The sequence below is a fragment of the Tinamus guttatus genome, unplaced genomic scaffold, assembly GCF_059628265.1.
Source record: "Tinamus guttatus ecotype Peru unplaced genomic scaffold, ASM5962826v1 Tinamus_guttatus_pri_ptg000332l, whole genome shotgun sequence".
NCBI lineage: Eukaryota > Metazoa > Chordata > Aves > Tinamiformes > Tinamidae > Tinamus > Tinamus guttatus.
The window spans coordinates 1806485-1822622 of NW_028288866.1; the positions used below are offsets into that span (position 1 = coordinate 1806485).

Below are 16138 nucleotides of genomic sequence, written 5' to 3' on the forward strand. Positions count from 1 at the left end.
GTCGCGCCGGCCGTTAACGGTCGCGGCCGGCCGGGCCCGCGCGGCGCCATGAACTCGCTGCTCTTCGGCGAGATGGCCCGCGCCTTCTCGGCGGGCGCCGCGGCCCCCGCGGGGGCGCCCTGCCCGCTGGCGCCCGGCGGCGGCGGCGGCTCCCCCGGGGGCCCGGCCGCGGTTTCGGGGGCTCCCCCCGTGACGGCGGCGCTGCGCAACGACCTGGGCTCCAACATCCACTTGCTCAAGGGGCTCAACGTGCGGTTCCGCTGCTTCCTGGCCAAGGTGCACGAGCTGGAGCGGCGCAACCGCCTCCTGGAGAAGCAGCTCGCGGCGCAGCAGAGCGAGCGCGACCGCCGCCTGCGCTACAAGACCTTCTGCCGCGACCAGGCCGTGCAGACGGACGGGCCCGGCGCGGGGCCCGGCGCCGCCGCGCTGCCGCCGCCGCCGCCGCACTACAGCCGCCTGCCCGGCACCATCTGGAGCTACACGCAGGTGCGGCGCACGGGCGGCGGCGCCCTGGAGACCCTGCAGGGCCCCGGCGTCTCCTGGCTCCACCCGGACGGCGTCGGCGTCCAGATCGACACCATCACGCCGGAGATCCGCGCGCTCTACAACGTGCTCGCCAAAGTGAAGCGGGAGCGCGACGAGTACAAGAGAAAGTGAGTGGGGCCCTGGGAGGAGAAAGCCGCATCCCCCTCCCCAGCCAAAGCTGGGGTTCCCCCCTCCCCCCGGGGGTGTTCGCCCCCTTCCCCCGCTTTTTGGGGATCCCCCAAGGGGCTCAGGGCACCCCCTGCTCGGGGAGCGGCGCCCGGAGCTTCCCCGGGAGCCCCTGGGGCCTGCGCGGCCGCGCTGCCCGCTCGCCTTGAGAACAGCTAAAACACTAAAAATACAAAATACTCCCTTTCGGCAGAAGAGAGTTAATCTGTTAATATTGCACTAAATTTAGCTCGTTCTCTGTTTTTTTTGCTGCTCCCCTCCCTGAGCTGATGGCTCTGGTAGCCGCTCTGGTTGCCAGCGCTCCTGAATTAGCTCAGTGCTGCAATATTTGGGTTGCAAATACTGCAGGGGGAAGGTTCGCCTTCCAGGAGGTTTCCTTGCGTTTACGAGATCAAAAAACCCAAACAAGAACGCAAGCAAAACCCAGCCCACCCCCAGAACAGTAATTTCTGCAAACCTCGTTAACCTTGTGTTTCTTTCTCAGCTTATTGTGTAGCCCCGGGTGGATTTTTCCCCTTTCTACTGCTCTTTCCCTAGCGGTTGCTGAGGCTCCGCTCGGGCCGACATGGCTGTGATGGAGATGGTGGCTGCGGGATTGGGGAGCTTCGCTCCCGCATTGCCCGTGGCGGCTCCGGGTTTTATCCCCCTCTTCCTAAAGCACCGTTCCTCGTTTATTGTTCTCCAGAAAAAAATATTAATTAATGCGCCTATTTTTTCCCCCTCTTCTTGGAGGCAGCCTTTGCTTCTTGGCCGTGCGGCCTGCGAAGCGCGTCTTGATTCTCCTGCCCGGCGTCACGGGGCTGCAGTGTGTTCCCTGCATCTGCAGCTTCTAACCTGTGAATTCACCTGGCTTAGGCAAGTTTTCTGCACAGACTTGTGCTGTACGAGTAGCTTTTTTCCAGTGTATTTATTCACCAGTCAGGTACTGCTTCCAGCGCATCGTCTTCAAGCCTGGATGCCCTCATTTCCAGGCTTAGGACTGTGCCTGGACGTGGGGGTGAAAGGGAGGATGTTTTACATCCAGGAAACACCAAGGTGGTGTTTTTGTAGCAGTACCAAGGAGACGGGCGTAGTGGTATCAAAAGCATCACCAAGAGCAATTTCCTCTGGTGAAGATGTGGCCTGCGTGCGAGCTTTGGTGCTAGAAGCTAGTGACACTTCTCCCTTTTGTAGGGTTTTTCTCTCTTTTTTTTTTTTTTCCTCCTTACATAAGAGGCAGCAAAAGGGTGGTCTGAGGTCAGGTTTTTCTACTCGCGGGTGGTTAATGCTGTTTTGTGTACAGCAAACCCTGTGTCTCGCATCCTTATTCAGCTGTAGCTGCTTGCACAGTTATGGTTGTGGATATTGTATAACCCAAACAGATTTACTGGGCGGTGGGGGATGTCTATAAGTGACTACAAAAGCTTGTCGTCAAAGCCCTTCCTTTTCCAAGAAAAAGGTTTTCTCCTAGTGCTTGGAGATAAGACTTGGTTAACGTATAATAACGCTTATCGTGCCAGGGCTGTATCCGCGGTGTCTCTTTGCTAAATCAGCGGTATCTTTTATGTTCATTACCACGTAACTGGAGCGACGGTTCCCCCTTCGCTGATGATGTAGAGGCCCCAGGTTGGGCTCCGTGTCCGCGCGGGGCCCCGGGCGCTCCGCACGCTGCCGCGGCAGGACCCGCCGCGCTCGGCGTAACCGGAGCGGCCGCAGCGGGTCTTGCACCCTGCAAAAACCCGGGTGGCCCCTGGGTTCCCCGCCTGCGCTCGGGCTCGTGGGTGGACGTGCGGGTGCCTCGGGTGGCCCTGACACGTGGGCCCGTGAGCGGCTGCGTCCCACGGGGACGCCGGCTCCGTCACGGCGCGCGGGAAGCGGCCGCGGCGCTCGCGAGGGGTGACGTGACGTTTCTGCAGGCGACTTTGCTGCTGCTTTTAGCAAGTGAGAGCTGGGGGGTCGTCACCAATATTCTTTCTTTCCCAAAAATCTGCGCTTGGGTTAAAGCCATTTTTGTGCTTATAAATGGCTTCTCTGTTAGGAAAACATGTTCAGCTTCTTTGTTCTGTCCTCGCAAATTGTTTTTCCCAGACTTGGATTATATTTTAACCACATTCTGCTTGCGTCTGAAGTGTAGATGAGAAAAGGCCTCCCTAAGAGCCTAGCAGCAGTTTTAAACAAAACTTAGTCTTAAAAAAATCCATATTAATTTAGAAAAATGGTGTATAACCTCAACTCCTTTTCCTACTTGATTCTGATGTCTTGCTTGTGCAGTTGTGCTGCCTGTGGTTGCTTCTGGTTTTCCAATGTGGTTGCAGCCGTCCCCGCAATGAGCTGGGCGCGCGACGGTGTCAAAACTCTGCTCAATTGCTCCGGATCCTCTGTCTGCCAGATGTTGGGCACCTTTTTTTCCATTGGGGTCTTAACTCTTACTAACGGTTGAACTGGAAATAATTGTGTTACCTCGGGATGGGATTTCATTTGGAAGATTAATAAAGTCCTCTGGAAAAAGAGATTATCTTAAATTCGCTGCAGCTGGACGGGACAAAGATTGTCATTGTCAGAGGCGACGCGCGTCAAAACTAACCGGCCCTCGGTTTTTAAAGAGGGGACTTAATAAAAATGTGCTTAAGACAAACCCTGGAGGAATGTCTGAAAACGGTTAAAGCTAAAATATCAGTGCTAACTAGATGCAAATGTTGCCCGCAGACCCACTAAAAAACAACTTTTCTAGGCGCAGAGAGGAATGTAATCAGCGTGCTAGCCTGCCGTCCACGTTTCAATTGGTTACAGAGTTGGTAAGAATGCGCTCTCTGTGTATGCTCATATACTTTTAATTCTGCTATTTCTACTTTTTGCCTCCTAAAGTCGTAGTTATGCTTCAGTGTGGCTTTTCCCCAGGCTTGTTTAGTAGTCCTGTTCCCAAAGCGGTCACGCATCCCGACACCGGAGCTCCTGGCTACCCCTTATTGGGATGTAAAGTCTGATGTTAAATGTTGGCCCTCTTGAAACGGGATATTCAGTGTTGAGCGGGTATTTACTTGTAGTTTCTTTGTGAAGAATGAAGAAAATTGCCTAGTGTGAAAAAAACTTGTCCATATAATAAAAACAAATCTTTATAGTTGGATAGTTGAATCCCATGGAGCTGTGAAAATTAAGCACCTGAAGAATATGTAGGTGTTGGCCACGTTTTTTCCTTAAATCATGCAACCTTTCTCTCTTCAACAAAGATGCTGTCTTGCATGTCAATAAATCTTTGACCCTTTTTAAAAATTTTTGGTCTCAATAGTAGTAGATTTCTGGGATTTCTGGAATGTAGTAAAGGAGGAAAACTTTTGGAAAGAGAGGAACTTGCTTCCCTTTGATCCCGCTTTTTAATAGTGCTCCACGTTCTCAATGGGATTGGCGCTAATATTCAATAATTCAATAGTTAAATATTGAAGCAGATAAAACTCGGCGGGTGCTTTGCTTAACCTGCCTTGTGATGGGAGCAACTGGAGAGGGCAAAGATGCCAAGTCTGATTTGGGGCTGTTTCCTGAACTACTTATGCTGAACTTTATCTTTGCTGCTAAATCAACATTTTCATTAAAATAATGAATCCACGGACAAACTAAAATGGCTCTGGTGGGGTAAAAGATCTGGAATCTCCCCCTTGATTCCAGCTGTGGCTCACGGAGGGGAAGAAAAAAAGCCAACTTGGAAAGTGGAGCTTAAGAAGCGAGCGGGTCCGTGGGAGAGGAACAGAATCCTCAAATACTTCTGATCTGAAGGCCAAATAATCTCTGGAGCTCCTTGCAATTTAAGGCCGAGGGGAGGACAAACCTGGGAACAGAAGGTTTCGGGCTCCTCCTCGTGCGCAGGGGCTCGCGGCCGCGCTGGGGACCGGGCCCGCGCGCCCCTCGGCAGCCGCTTTCCTGGGCTTGAGGTCCCTGGCGATTCCCTGGCTTCCTGCATGTTTATTTTCTGCAATTTTATTTTTTTAAAATATTTTAAACTGAGAGAGTATTCCCAGCGTGAAAATCTTTCAAGCCCTTTGTGGCTTAAGTCATCATCCTTGTTTATGTCCAGCCTCTGTTTAACCAGGGGGAGGACTTTTGTGCATGGATGTTGCTACAAGAAGAGAAGACATTTCTTGCTATTGGGTGGGAAAAACTGTTCAAAACCCTCCCCATGGGTATTCCCCGTTGCACTTATGTAAAGCTCTTTTGCAGCCTGCTCTCTAGTTCATAATAAAAGATTATGTAGCTCCCAGACCCCTGAACTGATTGCGGTAATAAACAGAACAAGAAGGATTTGGCTTAGTGCACCAGGCACAGGTATCCACGCGGTGCTTTTAGATCAATTCTGGAGCCCTTTTTTGGCTGTACCCCCCAAAAACATGCATAAGGTAGAAAGAAAGCATAATGTCTAGGTAGCTGAGGTGGGATTTCAATGTCGGCTCGTGGGGTTTGCACTCTAGCATGTATTGCACTGGATAAACGTTCCTTATTTCTTTATTTATTCATTTATTTTGTGGATTCTGTCCTGGAAACTTCCAGTGCACCTTGCTGAAGGGAATGCACTTTAGATGCATGTGCTTTAACGCATGGCTCGCATTGCTGCTGTTTGTCATGGGGTTCCAGGTTTAATCTTCAATCTGATGTTAATTTCAGCGGATTTACTCCGAATTTGCACAAAAACACAGTTGAAAGCAAAATCTGGCATTTCCATCTCATCCTAAATTCCACCTAACTTCACAAATCCCTTGATGCCATAGATAAGCTAAATATTTGGATTTCCCCAAATTAAATTGTCACAGATCTGAATCGAAATGGTGAAGCTTTTGCAAAGAGAGAAACTTAACTGTCATTTGGGCAATGAGCAACTTCAGACTATCAGTAGCGGGCGCGCCACAACATTGCAAATTTGTTTTTGTGTGTGCATTGTGAAAATTAAGAGTTGATGAAAGACATTACAGCTTGCATTGACAAGAGGAATGCTAGCCAGGAGGAACTGAAGGTGATTGCTAATATATATGTTCTTCCCAACTCATTGTTGTACATTTGATGTGCAGAGAAGATGATACAGAGAAGAACTAACTTGCAAATTTGTTAATTTGTAGCAGATTATCACAATGGTTCTTTAACACAGAGAATCCAGATGTGGAAGGAAAGGGGGGTGATGTGTAATTCTCTGGGATTCCCCTTTACCCTTGAACGCAGTGGATGTTTTCAGTCCATGCAGTGACTGAGGCATGAAGGAGAGCAAAGGGATCCTGGTATTCATTCCAAATCCGTGGTTTCCATGGAAAATGCCTTCCTGTCTCTGGATTTTTACAGCTCAAATTGGGCTACCTGGCTCTGAGGAGGAAAATAGATTGGGGTCACTCTTCTGGAAGAAAAAAGAAACAGAAACGTTTGTATGACAGGAAGAACAGCCTTCAAATTTAGCAGGCTCGTTCCTTTTCAATCCAAGAAGTTGTTTCCTGACCAGTAAAATCTAGTTAATAAAAATACGAGGTGGTGATGTAATTTTTACATAATTCTGCAGAATAGCGTGGATTTGTTAATACTGTGTTGTAATTGGAATATCTCAAGGGTTCAAATAGCTGCTGTTACTAAAACCAGTGCAGAGGGGGGAAAAAAAAGTCCCAAAATCCCACTTGCAAGTATATAAACCCGCTAAAATCTCCTTATTTCCTCTCTAACCTTTTGAATAAAGCCTTGGCTGTTTGGTAGCATTGGGCAATTTGGGCTTTCTGCTCCTAATTCTTTACTGAATTTCTTCCCAAGTGAACAATGCCAAGTTCTATGTTCCTTTCATCCCTGCGATTGGGAAAAACACTTGTTTAAAGAAAGGGAGAAAAAGGAGTGTAAAGTGCTTTAAAGTGCTTTAATTACCCAGGAAAGCGCTTTTTCCCCTTAACCCGCGTTCTTAGCCGCAGTGGAGGGCTTCCCGTTGTCGGTGGGAGCTGGGCGCAGGCCCCGGCCCGGCAGGGCCCCGGCAGAGGTGCTGTGGGCTCCGCGTTTGCGGGTGCTGCCGGTTGGGCTCCGGCGCGCGGAGCAGCCGGGATCCTCCAGGCCCTCCTGCCGAACGGGCTCCGACTTGGTGGCGTTTGGGCGCGTGACTCAGCCTGGTTCTTGTGAAACTGCCTGGAGCCCCGAGACAGGGCAGCGAGGTCACGGCCTCAGTCATCTGCTCCTTTGGCCTGGCCTCTTGCATGAAAACCAAGGCTGGCTGCGGTGCTTCCGATGGCCGGTTTCCCTCACCTCCTTCCCAGCAAGTAGGTAACATGTCACTAAAACTAGGCAGAGATTTTCCATAACTTGCGTACTGAACTTGAGCTGCACGCGCACTTCAAGCATTTGAAGCCTCCTCTGGAGGACCAGCAGCTGGATGGGATTGCTTCCACTTTCCCAAAGTTCCACAGGAACTTAAGGAAAAATTTCTTAACAGTGAGGGTGCCAGAGCACTGGAACAGGCTGCCCAGAGAGGTTGTGGAGTCTCCTTCTCTGGAGATCTTCAAACCCGCTTGGACGCAGCCCTGTGCCACGTGCTCTAGGTGACCCTGCGAGTGCAGGGGGTTGGACTAGATGATCTCTAGAGGTCCCTTCCAACCTTGGGCATTCTGTGATTCTATGATTCCCTGCTGGTCCAGTGTCCCACCAAGGTTGCTCTGGAGTCTTCTGTTTCCCAATGTCAGAGCTTCGCTTTCATTCATGCAATGGAAGCTCTGTAAAAACTAGTCCCCACAATTAACTGGGAATACCCAACCTATTGATCACCCCGTTGTGCTGGATGTGGTTAAAGCAGCTCGAACTCAGTGTTATTTCTTGGCGGGCTACGTAAGGAGCGCTATGTATTTCCTCACGTTTTGTATGAGTCTCTGGAGATCAGTTGATTTCCTTCCATCTCCTAATACTTCTGATTTTTAGCTATTTTTATTGTTTTTAGTAATATTACTTGTATGTATATCTGTATATTAAAATATACGTAACTTTTACTTTGTTTGTATCTCTAATACTGAATGTAGAAACTAGACTTAAGTATACTTTGTAAAGATAATCTGATTCTCAAAACATAGATAAGATATAAAAACAGATGCAGCAGAGCACTATTTTTTACACGCCAGCCGCTTATCTTAGCTGCCTTCCTCCCTCCTGAAGGGTGATCAACACTATCTCTTTTTGAAAAACGATCTCCTTAATCTTTATCCAAACTACTAAAGACATTCAGCATTGGGGCAGGGATTGAGGCAGGTTTCTGGCTCTTGGCTTTGAGGCTGCTTCCTGACGGATGTGGAAGAGGCCGAGGAGATAAAGATGATGCTGGAGAAAGGGTAAGTGGAGCAGGGAGCTCTCTACTTCTTGGCATCCCTGCACACAGCGGGTTACAGGTTGCATTCCAGCGCTATCTCCGCTTCCTTTCCATGGAAGAGCAATCGCCCTCCCGTATCGGAGCGCACGTAGCCTGAGCTGATAACGGCACGGCGATTTCGGCGTGACCAGTGAAAGGGGAGACTTGAACACCTCGACTGTTACGAAGGAGGGTGTTAAAATATCCATGTCTTGAGGTTAGAGCAGGTTGCATTCTAGCTAGTTTTAGTTGGGTATTTCTTAACAGAAATGCCTCTGTTTTCTCAGAATGGGTGGGAATATTGCAAGTAGAGATGATGTTCATGTCTGTTCTGTGTTTTAGTACATTGCAGCAGGTCTGGAATAAAGCACTATCTCTGATGATGGTGACTTTTTTTAAGGTTCCCTACCAGCCAAGTGTCACACGTGCTGTTTACTCTGATGTCTTTCTGCAAGCAATCTTTTCTCTTGCTTTAATGGGATTCTTCTAGCTGTTGACTAGGAGTTGAGGCAGGAGGAGCTTTCATTCACTCTCCAGTGGACTGTTGGGCTCCATGCAGTCTTTCTGTGTAAACCCTCTTCAGGGATGTTGTACCTGGGAATCCATTTGATAGAATTGATTTTAAGCCCGCATTAAAGCCATGTTTTAAGGCCAATGAGTTTCACAGTGCCAGAAAATCCCTGCTCCTGGGTAGCAAGAGACCCAAATTGTAAATGCAGTCATCAAACCATCTAGGTAGCTTTTCCCCTTGGTAACAGATGGCCATGAAGTCATAAGGCAGTTCTGAAAAAGAAGAAATCCTCACCCTACATGGGAAAATTTCCTGTAGTCAGAGCCATGCTAGATGGCTTCTCTTGGAGCCATGGTCCGAGCCTGCCGTGTAGTCATGTGCATGGGCTGAGATAATGTGCTATTTTAACGTGGCAGCCTCCGAGCTGACATTCAGCAACACTTTCAGGAGGTGTTTATAGAAAAGAGAGAGGAAATTCATGCCACAGAAGTTTGCCTGTACTTTCCGACAGCTTAGTCTTAGACCTTATTATGGCATTAAATCTCTTCTGTAACTACTTGTCTCCTCGGCTGCCAGCTCTTGGCAAGGTGTCTGTGTTTTGCTCAAAGTCCTCAGCAGCACTTGGAGGCGAGAAATTACAAGCAAAATGTCCCGAGTACCATAAAAATGCAAATGTATTTTTAAAAATGTGATGGTGTGTTAGAACATGCTCCTATGATGCCTTCAGAACGTTGCTATGATGGCCAGAACTAAACAGAAGGATACTCCTTAGTTGCAATAAGCATTTGTGCCTGAGTGGGTCTCAAATCGGCCCTATTGCATGCTCTATTTCCTTTCTTTTTCTTCCTATTTCTTCCTCTTTGGAAATGCTCTCCCCTGTACTAGTAGTTTTGTCAACTCTTCAAATGTCTCCTGCATTCTTGAGGATAAAAAGGAAAAAGGAAACAAGGATGAAAACTGGAGAAAAAAGAAAAAAATGAGCAGAAGGAGTTATCATGTGCAAGATGTGGACTCTCCTTGTGCTGTCAAACTGAAAACCGGCCGAAGCTCCTGCGCTGGGTTTATTTGGGGTGATGTGCAGGTCTTGGGATGTTTGGCTTCATAAACAAGTCATGCGACAGTGCGGCATAGTCAGCTGTGCTGGTAATGCTTTTACCAACCTGACGGCATGAATAATGCTGTTTTATACCCCCTCTAATGCTAGTGTTGGTATTAATGTTTTTTAAAGTGCTTTTATGTCTTCCAGCAGTACAAGCAAGTGATTTCTGTGAAGGTAATAACATATTCTGGTGCACTGGCTGTACCTGGCAGAACTGGGATCCCATATGGAGGAGTCTTTGGAGGTTTTGAGGGTCACTCTAGTTGTAGAAGTTTTCTACAGATCCTGAAATATTTACTGTTTAGTACCAGGAGCATTTGATTTTTAATGGTCATTGCTCCCACTGGGACATGAGGAATGTGAGTCTGGGCCTTGTTTCCTTGGGAGACTTAAGTACTTAAGTCTGAGAGCTAAAGTTCAGGTAAAGGGTTAAGAGTTTAGTCGGTGCCCCAGGGGAAAGGGAAACAGGATGGGGCCCTCCTGCCTTCTGAAGCCCAGCGTGTCACATATAGGTCATTAGTTACATTTTAACGTAGGTAGGCCTTGAAAAAAATCATGGTTAATGATGGGCTGCAGATAGTTCTATTTGTTAGAAAAAAAATGCCTTAACACAACCAAGGGTGCAGTTCACGACTGCTAGTGATTCATCCTAAAATACTGGTGCTGGTCGTCTTAGATCTTCAGAAAGGAGCTATTAAAATGCAGTGCAGGTTTAAGGCTGTTGATACACACAACCCATCAAAAGCAGTTTATTGCCTTTTATTTTTTTTTCTGCCAGCACGGCTTCAGACTCTGGGCCGGGCATGCTGGTGCCTATCTTGTGCCATTGAAATGCGTTTGATTAAATTGAGAACATGAAGCAACTGCTAAGTTTCCCTAAACAGGGGCTGGATTTTCTGTGGTTATCCCATGAGTCAGTTATAATAACCCCTTTCCACCGTGCAGTTTCGCTGCTGAAAGCCTTGCAGGATTCTTGGTGACTCCCTTCTGAACACCCTCGCTTCCAAGCCACCTCGGTATTCCAGCGAGCAGGCTGGTTTCCTCGCTCCGTTCCATTCAGCTCCGGCCTCCCTCTCTTCCAGGAGGCTGCGGCTGTTGGAGAGGGGCCGGATCGCGCGGTGGCCCAGCCTCCTGCATTAACACTTGTAGCAGACTATTCCCCTGTGTTAATTAAGCATCTTTTCAGCCTCTGCAATAATCACAGTGGAATTTTAAAGTGTCAGCTGGGCTGCTGTTTTCCACCCTTCTCTTGCAGGATTGGGAAAAGGAGCTGTTATAAGAGGTCCACATTCTCCTCAGTCCAAGATCCAAATGTGCATCTATGCAGCCCCGTGAATAAGAAAGCATGAAAGCAACCTGCCCTGCCTCCGGCAAGTAAATAAGCACTAGCAGTTGCTCAGATAAGGTAGAGATAAATGGACAGCTTTTCTTGCCATTTGCAGGGACAGACCTTAAAAGGTCAGATGGGGCTTGTCCAGGTTCTTGGTGACTCTTCTGTTTGTCCCTCGCATCAGTTTTATAGCAACTGTCACTCAGCAGCGTTTCCTTTGATGAGAATGACTGTTAGTCAGCAGCAGTGGTTACTTGGCTGAAGGTTCACAGTAATTTCCTACAAATGCCAGTGCCGAAGCAGCAGGACAGTGTTCCTGAGTGTTCGACATATCAAATACCAAAAAAAACAGCAGGTTGTTGATGGGCAGAGTTGTCAAATGTATTTATATAGGTGAGCAGTGGGCTTGGATTCGTGGAATTAGGATCTTTGCAAGAGGTTTATTTGCATGGGAATTCAGTATTTGGCAATTAACCTGTGGCTAGCAGCTGTGTGCAGTAATGTAGTCTCATGCTTTTCAGATTACCAGAATGGTTACCTGTTTTGAAAGGAGTCAGAATAATTACTTTTCTTCCCCAGTTATGACAGCAGTTTTGGAGAAATGCAGTGTTCTTTGCCTTGGATGTCTTGTCAGCTGTGCTTGGAGTATATGAAGACATGCTTGTGTTTGTGAGTATGTATGTGTGTGGCATGTGTATACGTATGAACAAGTGGCTAAATCATCAAAAGGTGGAAAATATCTTAAAAAAGGTCGTTAAAATGGAAGGAGAACTGAGAATTTGAGTATTGTCCAAGGAGTGCTTATATAACGGCTACATATGCTACAATAAAATATTTACAAGGATGACTTCACTCTGCTTAGCTAAGCTTAAATATATATTTTTTTAAAATAGCCAAAATGCAGTGCTCCAATCCTCATCTTGTCAAAAGTGTCATGCTGCATGGATGTGTCGACTGGGTGTTTTGGTGTAAGTGTTAGTAAATATTTGATATTTAGGCCTAATCACGCTTATGCCACGTGTGGGCTGTGTCGCGCTCCTGAATTCAGTGCCGACCTGCACAGTAAACTGTCCAATTTCTGCCTTTCAGACAGAGAAGTTGCTGCAGGTCTCCTGGACACACGGGAAGGGCCTGGGCTACTGAATCCAGGAGCCAGCTGCAGTTCAGTGCAAGCCAGTTGTAGAAATGGAGCATCCCATTGGGATAGGAAGCAGTAGCTTCTACCTGGTGGCCAGGAGCAGCTTGCAACAGGTTAATATCCTAGCCCATTTAATAGGGGCTTTGCCGCTCGTATGTCACGATATGTGGATGTTTTTGGTAGCTTCACGGCTCTCTAAGATGACTAAGGACTGCTGTCTGCAACGGCAAGCTTTCAGTTCATTGTAACTCTCCCCTTTTGTGGTAAGGAACTTGTTATACGTAGTTTTTTGAGCAGTTCCTCTTCTATATGTATTCCATGTCTCTACACTCTAAGTCTTGGCCTCGTCTTGAGCTAGTGATACTATATTTTCTTTTACCCTTGGCAGCTTTACCCTCACCTTGCTCTCCTGACTTCTTTCTTGCACAGATTAAATGCTGAAGTTCCCCTCCTCCCCCAAATAAAGTGAGCCCACAGGCCAAACTCACGGGCCTTGCGCTTCCCCGAGCTGCTTTTCCACAAGGCCCTTTTGTTCGCAGATGAAAAGGGCTAACTCCAGTTACGGCTAAACTTCCTGGAAAAAGGCCGGCAGGAATCCCTGCTCTCATGTCGCTGCACAAACTCCCTCTCCCCTTCCCTGGGAGCTGTTTTTGTGCTTGTTACTGCTGTTGGTAGGACAGGTTGGGTGCAGATTGGCAATGCTGTCTTGTCCCACTGGCAAGCAGAGGAGGATATGCAGAGAAATGTTTAGTTTACCTTATGCATTATCGTGGATTATGCTTAATCTCTGTTCCTGGTGTGTGTGTGATGTTATCTTATCAGCCAGAGCAGTTTATAACTTATCAGGGACCTTTTCTGTTTGCAGTGGAAAAGGGTTGTATTCCTGTGAACAGGAAGTGGAACGCTAGTGTTGAGACATGCTTTTAATTATCATCTGATTCTAGAGTATGGAGACTTCATAAATAAATACTGAAATACTAAATACTGACAGGGGCCTTTTGTGGTTTTGCTCCTTGCAGTCCAAAAGCTGCTCCAAAGCGTTCTGCTTTCCGTCTGCCTGCCCTTACCCGGAGGAGCGGATCAGCCATGAGCAAATGCAAAAAGGAACTGGTCGGGTTCATTTCAGGAGGCTGTATATCGGCCATCCCATTTAAATTATATTTAAAATTATCTTTTTGCCGTAGAATAGCCTGGTCAGTGCTAAGCAGGTTTGGGGTGTGTTGTGCTGGGCCTGATCTTTCTCTTTAGGTGAATATGAGCTGTGTTTTAGAGGAGGCAGGAGCAGGCAGGACCCTGAGAATGAAGCTGTGCAAAAGCATTCTTTCCATTCCTTCACTTCCAAGAAGTGAATTTATAAATCTACTTAACACAAGTCCTGGATCCATCGTTGTGGAATGGCGTAAAATGAGGATTTTGACTATACCATAAGCATGAGGGAAATAAAACAATTCCTTGCATGGCATTTTACTTTTCCAGGTCAGAACTGAAACCCCCTTGTGTTTGGAGTGCAAGTTGAATCAAACTTTTGGAATTGGGAGCAGTTGAATAACGAAGTTAAGTAATAAAGTTGATTATCTGAACTTGGTTTTGCTCAACTTTAAAGATGTTCAGTAAAAGCTTTATTTTAGTCTTAACCAAGTCTTAATAGATCGTTTTTCCTATCCAATATTAGCTTTGCAGAAAATTGGATATAAGATTGCATTAAGAAATTAGCTTATTTGCAAATGCTACCTCTTAAGAGACCATTTTTAAGACCCTGTTCTTCAGGAACTCTTCTAGTCTATCCCAAAGACAGATCATTCCGCTGTCACGTGCCCTAGCTTCTTATTGAAAGAAATTAAATGTTAGTTGATGGACTCCACGTAAAATGTATTAATTTAATGTGAACGCCTGGTTCCATTAAGGCCTGGCTCTAACACAGCAGCAGCAGCAGCGCTCTTGAATGAAGTCATCTGTTGCTTGCTGCGAGCTAGAAACATCCTCCTTGCAAAGTCCCAGGCTCTTTGCTAAGAGTCATCGTTGCGGCATCTGATTTCCCAAACCTAGGAGCATTTAGCACCCTTGAACCTCGGGCAACGGTCTGGATTATGCAGGTCACATAACACTGCTCAGGCTCGGGCTCTTCTTGCTCTTAAAACACAGGGTCTGTTACAAAGGCAAGTGGGATATTACAGCCTTGTTCTAGAGCTGTGTCCTGCTTGTAACAGCACCCAGGCCTCTGAACAACAGCTATTCCTGGTGAAAAGAGCGACCGAAAGAACTCACGATGCTGGAAAATTGCATCAAGGTGCCTTGTGATGATGTTCACCTGGGAGGATGCTGGAGCCTGTTACTGGCACCACATTAAAAGATCACCTGCCTGTTGCTGTGTTTTGTTCCTGGCCACGCTGGCGTTGAAACAAAAGCTGCACCTAGTGTCACAGGAGTCTAACAACTTAAAAGCAACAGCCGTGGTGGCGTTCCTTTAGAGAGGGAACGCGGATACCTGACACATTAGGAGCATCCACGTGTAATTGTGCAATATTCATAACAACACTAAACACGCTTTAAGCTCCAGCTAACCATAGTTACAAGTCCTAAATGTACTCTGGTAAACACCAAAGGGGAAAAATGAAAGATCAGTTTTATACCTGAGGCATCTTCTGATAATGTGCTTGGATAAGCTTTGGACCACTCCTTTTGTGCAAGTACAAACGCCCCTCACCAAAGGCGCAGGGTACTTGCTGAAAGCTGGTCTGACTTGTGGTTGTTTTCATTTAATACATTTTCCTTACAGAAAAAGCACTGAAGAGGTCGCCAGACTTTGAAAGGAGTTTGTATGGCACGAGAAGGCAAACCTAAGCCCAGATAGGAAGATTTATTAAGCTAGGATTCCTAAAGCAGCAAGGATTCTGAGTTGTTGACGGACATTTTGGTTTAACAAAACACCAGGCACCTTTATAGAGCTGCGTGTTTTTGTTTTTTTAATGAAATCCATCCTGAGTGATGGGATTTTGTGGAGCTAATGAGAACCTGCAGACAGCTATTGCGGTTTGCAGCCAGGAATTGCCTCCTGGTATCTGGGACTGGTTAGTGAGATGGTACATGTAGATTTTCTCCTTAATTAAGAAACATCATTTGATATCAGGCAAACTGTCAGGGACTGACGCTGCAGTGGGGTTTTAATGTATTAAAAGTTTCTTCACATCTTTCCCAAAGTCTTGGATATGAGGTAGCCTCATCCCAACCTGCCCAAATATGTTCCTCTCGAACAAAATGCTCTGCCAGCATTTTGTCTTTTCTCAATTATGGGATTAGCTTGTGCTTTTTGTTTTTATTTATTAATTTTTCTATGGGAACGCAAGCTCGGACTGCTGACAGGCCATTAAGCCAATTGGAATGAAATCGGCGTGTAATAAGCGGAGTTATAAACTGTAATGTTGATAGTTACCATCTAGGTGTTGGAGAGGGGATTAGTGGGCATGTCGCTACAGGCCGGCGGTGAGCGGCGGCACGAAACGGCGCTGAGTAACGTGCAGTGATTCAGCCAACTCGCACCCGCAGAGGGTCGGATCTCCTGCCACGAGCTGCGCCTTGCTGGTTGGAGCCAGGTAAACACAGCACGGGCATCAAAGGAGCTGAGCGCACGCAGGAACAGGAGCGAGAGCCCAAAACCGCGTCTGCGACCCGCGGCTGCAGAGCGGATCCCTTTCGGGCACCACCTGAGCTGTAATTACTCGCCCTGCCACCCGCCGTGGTGCTTTTTCCAGCGCTGCCTTTGCAGGTGTGGTGCATCAAAGAGGAGGGCGCAGATGTTTCGCCTGAGAGCGCTGAGCAAGGCGAGGTGCGGCAGCGCCGGGAGGCGGCCGCGGTGCCCCAGCACGCGCGGAGCGGCGAGGTGCCCTCTCCGGAACGGCACCCCCGTACGTTAACATTTCGAGGCACCTTTAGTGGGTAGTGTTTTCACAAGCAGCTACAGTAATTGTTCAGGTCGACACTTCTGTTTCCTACCCTGGATTGAGGCACTTGGAGCTGTTAGGTTTTTCCCTTCTGTTGGC

General features: G+C 47.4%; 1 protein-coding gene across 1 annotated transcript in view; it reads left to right on the forward strand.

The window, feature by feature from the left end:
• IFFO2 (intermediate filament family orphan 2) overlaps positions 1-16138 on the forward strand; it is a 31169-nt gene continuing 15031 nt past the window's right edge. Inside the window, exon 1 of the mRNA XM_010213904.2 lies at positions 1-653. Within this exon, the coding sequence (XP_010212206.2) occupies positions 49-653 (605 nt within the window). The 5' untranslated portion in view covers positions 1-48. The remainder of the gene's footprint in view (positions 654-16138) is intronic.